Genomic DNA, 11,003 nt, shown 5'->3' on the forward strand with positions numbered 1-11,003 from the left:
CCTAATACTTCTTTCTGAAGTTCAACTTTAGAACAGTCTAATAACTTTAAGAAAAACATACAGAAAATTCACTTTTTTGAGAATCATTTCTATAACCTCACTCAGGTTGTAAGTGACCAAGTATGTGAGAAAACTTAGTAATGCTGTTTAAATCAGTTAACATCATGGCTTACCTCTCCATAATTATCAAATTGTTTATTATGGGATTTCTTTCCTGTCCCACCAAATCCGAATCCAAATTTGTCAGTACCTAGATTTAAGAGAGTTCAATTTTGTATTAGGCATACGTTAAAAACTTACAAGCCATGGAAAAGAAGCGATTTTTTCCTCTACTTCAAGAAAACATAGGTAACGGGGCTGGGGATATGGCCTACTGGCAAGAGAGCTTGCCTAGTATACATGAGGCCCTGGGTTCGATTCCCCAGCACCACATATACAAAAAAAGGCCAGAAGGGGCGCTGTGGCTCAAGTGGCAGAGTGCTAGCCTTGAGCAAAAAGAGGCCAGGGACAGTGCTCAGGCCCTGAGTCCAAGGCCCAGGACTGGCCAAAAAAAAGAAAAAGAAAAAAGAAAACATAGGTAAGTTTCTAAATTCTGAAACGTCCAGAGCCTTTTTAGCATGGGGAGACCAGCAACCCCATGGACTAGTACTACCAGCCTCCCTCTTTGCTGTAGGCACTAAGAAATCGGGATGGAAAATCACAATGCTCTAACACATCTTAAGATACAGTGTCTAATTATGCACACCACCTTACTTACCCTGACTTCACATTCTTAAACTTTATCCTCCCCACTTTCATACTCTTAAAATACATCTTTGTGTTTTAAGTAAGTTACTTTTAATCTTTCTTGGGACAGGGAAAAAGTACTAATAAATATTATTTCTCTGTCTCTAAAACATAGTCTGTATCTTCCAAAATAATAAAATATTAACATTCCACAGTTATAAATCAACTCAGTTACTTCAAAAACACTTACCTAGGTCTAAAGAGGCTTGCATGGCAGACCACCCAACTCTGCTTCAAAAACACTTACCTAGGTCTAAAGAGGCTTGCATAGTGGACCACCCAACTCTGCACAGCCCTTGGTCATGACAGGACACCTCATAGTAGTGTTTCCCTACAAGCGCAAAACACTTTTTGAGTTTTACATATTTTATACATATGATTCATTTATCATGCAGCTTCTGAATTATCATTTGTATGTACCAAATAATGAACGTAGGTATTCTAGCTACTTAAGGTAAGTACATACACAGATAGTCTCAAAAGTTTATGTAAGTGTAGCGCCGATACCTTTCATTAATCCTTTGGTAGCTCTGCACCCATGCCATTCCTTTACTTCTCTGCTTTGACAACAAAGACCATCTGATCCAATTGCTAGATTTGAGAAAAAGCACACAAATCATGTCAGCACAAGTTTTAAGTCACACACTCTGAAATAAATACAGTCTGAAAACAAATCCTATTACAATGTTCTAAAATTTGAGACTTGCTGATTTCTGAGTAACAACACTACTTTCCCTAAAAATCATTACCCTTATTCATTCCAAGTGTCCTTAAAAATGTCGACAGCTCCTAGCTATTCAGGAGACAGCTGAAGATCGCAGTTCAAAGCAAGCCTAGGCAGGAAAGTCCATGAGACTTTTATCTCCAATTAACTACCCCAAAAGCTGGAAGTGGAGCTGTGGCTCAAGTGGTAGAGCACTAGCCTTGAGCACAAAAACTCAGAAACCGTGCCCAAGCCCTGAGTTCAAGCACAGGACAGGAACACACACACTCAAAAGTTCTGTATCTGTTAGCAAAGATAGGTTTTTACAGCATCAAATCCAAGAAGAACCAACACAGCTCCTAACTTGACTTGGACTACTAGTAGCTGCCCCACCATCAATTTGTTTAGACAGCCATTCTCTCATTCAAAGAAACTGGCACGAAGGACAACACAGTACCTGTTCATCACTGTTGCCCATTGTGACTTTATACTAAAAGGTAAAGGAACTATTTTGGTTTGTTTCAATTCACAGATCTAGAAATCAAAATGGCAAAGTAGGAGAAAGCATATAAACAAACATGTATCTATTACTGGCTAATAGTGTGCTCTAGAAGGTGAGATTCTATATAATAAACCAGTCAGTCATTGTGATATCTGTAATGGAAATAAGCCTAACCACCACCCTGGTTCATGTCTGCAACTCACATTCAGCACCTGGATACAAACCCTTCAAAATACCACCTCTTCACACATCTTCACTTTTTAAAGATGAAGTCATTCAAGTATCAAAAACAATAGCATGGGCTTGTGGAAATTACTTAGATAAAACTTAAAGACTTTTAAAACAGTTCACTAGCAAAGACAAATCCTTAAAATTCTTATATTCAAAAGTCTTCCTGCATATATACAAACCAAGCTTTTATGTAAATTAGATATCCTGTGGTAGAGAATAGAGGATTTTGTTTGGGGCTATTAGAGGAAGTAGGGCTGACTTTACATTCACATAGATGCTTTTCTCATTCATTAACACCTAACCTGGTGAAGATTCCACAACTCCAGTTCTTACTCATTCTTCATGATGGTTACACAATATTTCTAATGTTAGTTAAATCACCCTCCAACCAATAAAACTTATTTGTTCACTGATTTCTTCATTACAAGTGTGGTGCAATAAAAAGCCTTCTACATGTAACTTTGTCTACTGCTGTTTTTGTTCTAATGAGCTAGATTCTACAGTAATGCATTTTTAAGGTTTTAATAAGGACAAACTGTTTTCAAGAAAATTCTAAGTAGGGCACACATTGAATTTGTTCTAATCGGATGTAGAGAAACAACTTTAATTTCTTTTTAAACTATTTAGGATTATTATATTTTAAATTATTCACAATGGTTGTACAAGATACAATTTAACATGACCATTAGTGGCCAATGCATCTTGATCTTAGTCACCTCTTTTATTAATGCTCTCATTTTAACTGTTTTTATGGCTATTTATGTATTGTTTATGCTGGCACTCTATCACATGAGCGACAGCTCCACTTTTGGCTTTTAGCTGATTAGAGATAAGAGTCTCATGAGTTTATCTGCAAGACTGACTTTGAACACAGTCCTCAGATCTCAGCCTCCTAAGTAGCTGGGATTACAGGCGTAAGCCTCTGGCATCGTGCTCACTTTAATTTCCATTTCCCTACTACCTGTGAGTATGATCCTTGCATGTTTAGCAACCATTAATTTCTTCTCTCTCAACTGCCTAGTAATATCTTTACCTATTTTCTTTACTGTTTGTTTCTTTCTTACTAGAACATTATCTGCTGTTTACATAAAGAACCCTTCAGAGCACAATGGCCCATGTCTGCAATATTAGTTACCCAAGAGATTGAGAACAGAAGAAATGTTGTCTGAGGTCAGCCTGGATAAAAAGTTCACAAGAACCCTAAATCAACCAATAAAAAGCTCAACTCTGTGGCATGGACCTGTCATCCCAGCTACGTGGAAAGAAGAAAACAGAATTTCAGTCCAGGCTAGCCTAAGCAAAAAGACCCCATCAAAAAATAAAAAAGTAGAAAGGACTAGAGGCATGGCTCAAGTAGGCAGAGCTCCTGCTGAGTAAGTGCAAGCCCAAGTACAAACCTAAGTGCCACCAAAAAAGGAAAACTAAACGTTTTAATGCTACCTTTGCTAGATTTAAATTAATTTTATACAAATATACCTTTACCGGCTAGCTGTAGTGGCATATGTCTATACCCCAGCACTTGGGAGGCTGAGGCACAGGATTATAAACTCAAGGACAACCTGAGACTATCTCAAAACAAAACGAAAATTCAGCCCAAATCCCAAACATGCCTGGAAGAGAGGGGAAGGTTAAAAGAAGAATAAAGGGAGTGATACAACTGATACATAACCTCTGGAAATATCACAGTTAAAAACCATTAATTTGGACATTTAATGTTAATAATTATAAAACGAAACACAACAAATAAACCTATCTTTCCTTTCACAATGTCTGAGCTTCCGATTTGGTTCAGGAAAGTTTGTCTCTCACTAAATTGTACAAGTGATTTTCTATACTTAAATTTTTATATACTTACACATGCATGCACGTGCACTGACACACATACAGATAGTTTAAATCTTAAATTCCTATGAAATTTATTTCTAATTATGATGGGCTAGAAGTCAATTTTATATTGCTCCAGATGGATCATCAATTGTGCCAGCACTTTTCCTGAATAAATTATTCCTTTTCTCCACCGAAATACTATTTTTTCCTACATATTCATTTCTTATGTACCCTGGAATTTATCCCCATTATTTTCCTCTATCTCTTCCTATTTCTGCACTGTACTGTTGAACTACAGTGGCTGTATTCTAACATTTGATAATTTTTTTAAATGCCATATTTTCCCATAATTTTCTTGGTACCTATTTGTACCTATTTTTCAAGAAAAAAAGTTTCTGAATTACAAATGAGTGAGTAAAATCCAAATACTTACCAAAAGCAGACCCTCTATCATATGGGTTCATCTGCCATTTGTTGAGCACTAAACAAATTAAGATTTAAAAAAAAAAGTTACATAGAAACATGAAATTAAAATACTCTACAAAATTTTCTGATGCCTTAATTCTTCTAGATTAATAAGGCTTTATATAATATTTGGAATATAAAATGAAACTAGAGCTGTTTTCACTAAAGGCGAGTCTAGAGCTGTCAGAGGTACTAGTCACTGGCCTACAAGGATGACAACTCACTTTCCTCTACTGCTTCTGGGCCCCTGGCATTAGAGGACAATGATCTTTGCCTACACTTCTAGATCACTAATAAAATGAAGTTTAGGATGGGGCTGAGGATATGGCCTAGTGGCAAGAGTGCTTGCCTCCCATACATGAAGCCCTGGGTTCGATTCCCCAGCACCACATATACAGAAAACGGCCAGAAGTGGCGCTGTGGGTCAAGTGGCAGAGTGCTAGCCTACAGTGCTCAGGCCCTGAGTCCAAGCCCCACGACTGGCAAAAAAAAAAAAAAGAAGTTTAGGTAAGTAAGGCAGCTGACTTTAATCACTGGGAAATAACTGGCAACAGTAATTTATTTTAATTCACTTCTACATTAAAAAATTACACATTTCTTTTTTCCTCTCTTTGCATAAAGATTGGTGTTTTCCTTTTCTAATATACCTTAATAGCTTATGGATAATAAAACAATTGAAAGAGCTCAAGAGAACCCAAAATGTTTTCTGACACAACTTCCTGACTGAATCAGAAATCCTTTTCGGATCACTTCTGATCAACAGACATCCATTTTCAGCTTGAACACTTTGAACAACAGAAAAATGTTTTTCCTGAGGATCTCCCTTCCATTGCTGGCTTAATCTGGACTTTAGCAAGTACGTAAGAAGACTACATTATTTCCATCTGGTTCTGGTCCTGCTGCCTACAACAATTACTTTCTCCAGCTCTGTCCAGTGGTATCACAATCATCCTCTCCTTTTAAATCAATATCTCACAGGACCATCACCTTCTAGGTATCCTCCCGTGTCTCTCATGATGATGCCATACGTAGTTACAATTTGTGAAACCATTCATAATTGAACCTAATACTATTATCTCAGAATTCATTCACAAATCCCATGAACTATGACACTCTTTCAAACTGAAAAGAAAATGTTGACATGCCAAGTCACAATCCTATTTTGTGTCATGAAAAGAGTAATGCCAAAATACTGAACAATTTTAGTTAAAACCTAAAAAGATTAAAGAATAAAATAAATTTCAGGAAACATGGAACAAAACCTAGTTTAAAGATGAGGAAATGAAGGGACGATCATGGTATTGACAAGATGAGAAATCTAATGAAATACCAACCTCTGTATAAACAGGGCTAAAAATAAAACAGTAATTTCAAATTTTACACTTTAACTTCCTAGACTCTACACCTTAATTCCCATCTTAAAGAAAAAGGCTTGCCTCTTTTCCTGGTGTGTAGTAGTGTTTACCACCATCAAGACTTTTTACTACATAAATTATTTACAAAATCCTTCTCTAATACTTCCTTTGTAAAATAGGCCATCTTTAGTATTATGCATAAAAAGTTGTGTTAACAAAAATGCAAAGATAAATGTATTTTCCAAAATGCCTGTATTTTCTCAATAGCAGCACTACCTGTATTGTGGGCTTTAAATAGCATTTCACATATTTCGTTTCCAATAGACAACCCCACTTAAACATCACGTTTCTAAATGCCCTAAAGAGAATAACTCATTTATACAAAAGGAAATATCAACATGTAAAACTTACCCGAAGCACCAGTTTTAATTGTTGTTTTTCCTTTTTTGCCTTCTTGTTGGTCTTTCAGAGTTTCATAAACTATCTGAATAACTGGAATACTGAAAGCCTATCAAAGAGTTCTCTATATTAGTATTCAGAGATTAATGACAAATGAACTCATGTAATCATATTACATAACTGTATTTCAGATTGTTGCTCCCAATTGCATTTGCCAAAACCCAAAACATCACTAAGATAACCAAGAGTTGACAGAAAGAGGAAATATAAGCCAGCTGAGGTACTAAAACCTAAGAAATGAGGACCTGCAGAATGAATCTAAAGAGAAAAAGTATTATCCAGTGTGATAAATGGTTTCTTTGTATAAACTACAGTAGATTAACAGTCTGTGATCTTTTTATAAAAAGAACCAATCCACTGACATTCTGAAGTGAGTATAAACACTAAAGATACTGTAACTCTCCTCTAGGACCTATTTATAATTATATTCTTAGTTATGTTCTTTTGTAGAGCTTTACAATTTGCTAGCCACAAGAATATGTGTGTGTGTCACTCAATGGTAAGCCATCAATTGCTTCCATTTGGAGGTGACTGTTTTACTAAATAATCAAAAATAAAAGACAGTGTTGAAAACACTTTAAAATTCAGCTCTTAACCAAATTTAAATGTATTACTTACACCAGTTTTTCCACTTCCTGTTTCTGCAGCCTGAATGAGGAGGAAAATTGATTTTAGAGTTTATAAATTATCAAGTTATAAATAATCAATTTAAGATAGCAAATCTGTAAAAAAAAAAAAAAAAAGTGACATCTGACTAGTAGCTACCTTTATTTTCACAGTGCCTCAAGATTATCCAGACATCCTCAGTCACCTTTGACCCTTGCCAATCAGGTTACTTCTCTCAAACCCTTTATGATCCCTTTTTCTGTCAGTCATAATTTAATTCTCAGAGTATACAAACAATATCCAGTCAACCAGTATCTATCCAAATAGTATCTAACTCACAGACCTACTATCTGCTACCAAATTAACCTTCATAAAAATACAATTCTAGTCATACAGCACATCTACTGCACACCCTCACTACAAACAAGTTCCCAAACTCTAATTAAAGATTTGAGAAAGACCCCCTCCAAAATATGAAGCAATCTAATTGCTTACCATCTTATCAAAAGTTACACTCTCCTACTCAGACATACTTATTTTACTGTTCCAGGGTTATATCCTGCATTCTCCTATTCACTATCTCATAAATGCTGGTTAATTTGAAAATTAATTTAGTAAAAATACTATTTTTAATTGTACAGGTCTTGTTAAAGTGGACCATACACACAGTCCCATCGCCCACCTCAGTGAATACAAACATACCATCAGCACGTCACCTCCTCCTAAGATCAGTGGGATAGATTCAGCCTGGATATCAGTTGGGAGACTGAAAGAATTGCATTGAGAGAATTTTAGTCAAAAAAAGAAAGTCACTTAAGCTGATTAAGTCATTATATTATAAACCTAAAAGAGATCAGCATTTGGAAAATACACCAGTGTTTTTCTGGCTAGAAATGAAAATTCAAAGAAAGCACTTTGTCATCTAAAGAATCACCAGAAGAACTGAATTTCATTCATCCCACTAGACTAAAAAGAATCTCTGATAAAAGAAAGCACTGTTCAAGTTATAAAGTAACATTTAAGTTCTGTGTACTTACAGCCAGTCCATCTCTTCTACTGCTTGAGCAATCTCAGGCATAACACCCATCTCTGAAAATAAAAAGGGATTTTACAACACATGTATATTAAGCTGACCATAAACCATACTACTCTTAAGATGACTTTCACAGAACCGGGGGAAGCTGAAGGATGGCTTTTCTATTGGACCTACCCTGTCTGGCACTGCTGTGACACTATTAAGTTTGGGAAAGAGCCTTGTCTCTAAGCTCTCAATTCCTCCCAAGTGACCTTAGCCAAGTCCATAAATTTGTTTTCCCCACATTAGGGGACTTATAAGACCTATCTTATAGGGCTCCAGAAAGATTAGAGAATAATGCAATCTGCCTGGTATATAGTTGTATCTAAACACACAGAAACCATCAGTGGTTGTTTACCAACTATCTACTGGGCCACTAAAAAGCCTGAAGGAATTAGGGTGCCAGCCAGAATCTCTGTTCTTTCTTTTAGGGATTATGTGGCATTTATGTATCTTGACAATCACATCCTCAAGAATCTGAGAAAACTGGCAGCCATAATCACAATTCTGGTTAAATGAAGGAGCTAGTAGTGAAAACCTGAGCAATTAAGAGATGTCAAAGTTCAACTCTTAAATGTCCATGTATTTAAATAACCCTACATTAAGGATAGTCTTAAATGGGCAGAATGGGTTATTCCTAAATAGACTTTGTTATTGTATCGTTCCTCAAATAAAACAGAGGGTATCTATACTTCAAGTAGTTAATTAGATTAAAATGTCCTTCAAGATGAGACATGATCCTTATCTTTAGTCTACATTTGTAGATCAATCTCCCTAAGGAAAATCTGTGTAATAATCAAGCACTAAACGTATAGCCAGGGAGATCTATGAATTACCCCAACTAGAGTATAGTAATATTTTAGAATGTTTTAAGCTGAAGCTGTTGCAAAAACTGTTTGCGTACAAGCAGCAGCCACAGGTTCCTTTCAGCAAATTCCAAGTCATTTCATGTCCCACTCTGGTCATGTGCTGTGCAGGTTTCCTTTGAAATCATCTCTTCTAAGGGTTAAGAGGAAAAAAGGACTATTCATGTTCTTCGATTCTTTCTATCTTTATCTTATTATATCACATACTCTTCCAGTCCTTTTATGGTGTGTATACTGGTGCTTCAACTCAGGGTCTGAGCATTCTCCCTTAGTTTTCTCATTCAAGTCCACTCTACAACTTAAGTCACATCTCTACTTTCAGCTTTTTGTTGGTTATTTAGAGATCAGAGTTTCATGGACTTTGCCAGGCTGGCTTTAACAATGATCCTCAGATCTTAGTCTCCTAAGTAGCTAGCAATACAGGAATGAGTCACTGGTAGCCAGCTTTTCTTCCAGTCCTTTATCCCAACATTCCTGAAATTGTTGTATGACTCCCAAAGATGTGTACCTACAAAATTGCAGCCTAGAACTACCCTAAAAATCTTAGGTGTAATAATGTCTTTGCAGAGCTGGGAAAAGAAAAACAGCAACCACTTTGTGTACATTTCCTCAGGGCTCTTAAAGAGACTCAGCAGTCACAATTGCTCTAATATGAGTGGAGAGTATGAATTCTTAATATTCTTACTACAGAAAACTGAAAAACACATTATTAACATCATAAATAATTTTAACAAATCAAAAACAAAAAAAAAGTATGACTAAATTCATGTATTTCTTGTCGCGTAAACCAATCACATTTATAATATGTAACACCACTATCTCTATATATTTGTGCCAGTCATAGGGCTTGAACTCAGGGCCTGGGTGAGGTCCCTTAGTTCTCTTCACTCAACGCTGGCACTCCATTTCTGGCTTTTGGCCGGTTAATGAGAGTTTCAGACTTTCCTGCCAGAATTGGCTTCCAACCTTGATCCTCAGATCTCAGCCTCCTGAGTAGCCAGGATTACAGGCGTGAGCCACACTGGCACCCAGCTCGTATTTCATACATTTAAGGCTAACTGGATCTTTGTAAAAGTAGGTGCACACAGGAACATGACCAAGGGAGGGGAAAACGACGGCCGACATCTGGATTGGATTAACCTCCATCAAATCTCTTTGGGCATGAGAGTACCACCCAGCCCTAATAGGTTCACAACTCATTTAAAAACTGACTCTGAGCCAACGTGTACTCGAGGGCACATGCTTTCCCTGTAGCTCCAAGGTTTAACCATAAACCGGCCCAGTGGTGTTTAACGACCAATCAAAAGGTTTATGTTTGAGGCTTTTATTCTTGGAAGAGTCTTGAAAACAACAAACCACTGGACAGGCAATGTCACCCTAAGTCATACGCGCACCCCATCCACCCCATTCCCACGCGCGGACGAGGCGGCCGAGGGCTGGAAAGAAGCTCCGGGGGGCCGCGGGCTCCGCCACGTCGGCGGCTCCGCAGGAGGCCCGACGGCCGCCGCCGCCTCGTTTCGGCCGCGAGTCCGGACTAGGCGGCCTGAGGACCAGCGGGCGGCCGCCCGGGCGGTGGGGCCGGCGCAAAGGCGGAGGGCCGGGCGGGGCCGGGCGGGCCGCGCGGCCGGGCCTCCTAGGAGGCCGCCCCGGAGCCTGCGGCGCGGGGCCCCCACGCCGCCGCCCGCAGCGCCCCTCGGCCTCCCGCCGACCCCAGGCCGCCCCGCCAGCTGCCCCGGGGCCCGCCCGGCGTGCAGCGAGCCGCCCACACCACCCCCCAGTGTCCACCCACGCACCGGAGAAGGCCGCCATCGTCGCCGGTCCTCCGCGGGGGCGCCCGCTCCCTCCCTTGTTAACGGAACGGGCACCGCACGCTTCCGGCCCCGGGCCTGCGGCGTTCGCGGTCCGGCCTGGCACTCGGCCCCGAGAGAATGGTTCCGGGGAAGAAAAGATCCGCCACCCGCTGCTCTACACTGGGTCTGCTCAGACTTCACAGCTCAGACACACAGCATCTGAGCTTTAGCTTCCAAAAGAAGCCGAGGTCCTATCAACAAGTCCTTAAATTGCCATTGATTTAGATCACCCTGTGGGAATTTTTTTCTCAGTTAAAAATGCATATCTTTGATCAATA

General features: G+C 39.0%; 1 protein-coding gene across 1 annotated transcript in view; it reads right to left on the reverse strand.

Annotated features, from left to right (window-relative positions):
* The window catches only part of Ddx1 (DEAD-box helicase 1), a 29,086-nt gene extending 18,338 nt beyond the window's left edge, over nucleotides 1–10,748 (reverse strand). Inside the window, exons 1-9 of the mRNA XM_048353400.1 lie at nucleotides 10,669–10,748; nucleotides 7,972–8,023; nucleotides 7,637–7,700; nucleotides 6,947–6,976; nucleotides 6,281–6,377; nucleotides 4,483–4,530; nucleotides 1,294–1,377; nucleotides 1,034–1,117; nucleotides 174–250 (exon numbers count right to left, since the gene is read on the reverse strand). Coding sequence (XP_048209357.1) covers nucleotides 174–250; nucleotides 1,034–1,117; nucleotides 1,294–1,377; nucleotides 4,483–4,530; nucleotides 6,281–6,377; nucleotides 6,947–6,976; nucleotides 7,637–7,700; nucleotides 7,972–8,023; nucleotides 10,669–10,684 — 552 coding nt within the window. The 5' untranslated portion in view covers nucleotides 10,685–10,748. The remainder of the gene's footprint in view (nucleotides 1–173; nucleotides 251–1,033; nucleotides 1,118–1,293; nucleotides 1,378–4,482; nucleotides 4,531–6,280; nucleotides 6,378–6,946; nucleotides 6,977–7,636; nucleotides 7,701–7,971; nucleotides 8,024–10,668) is intronic.
* Between the last annotated feature and the right edge of the window lie 255 nt (nucleotides 10,749–11,003).

The sequence above is a fragment of the Perognathus longimembris genome, chromosome 8 (genome assembly GCF_023159225.1).
Source record: "Perognathus longimembris pacificus isolate PPM17 chromosome 8, ASM2315922v1, whole genome shotgun sequence".
Classification (NCBI taxonomy): domain Eukaryota; kingdom Metazoa; phylum Chordata; class Mammalia; order Rodentia; family Heteromyidae; genus Perognathus; species Perognathus longimembris.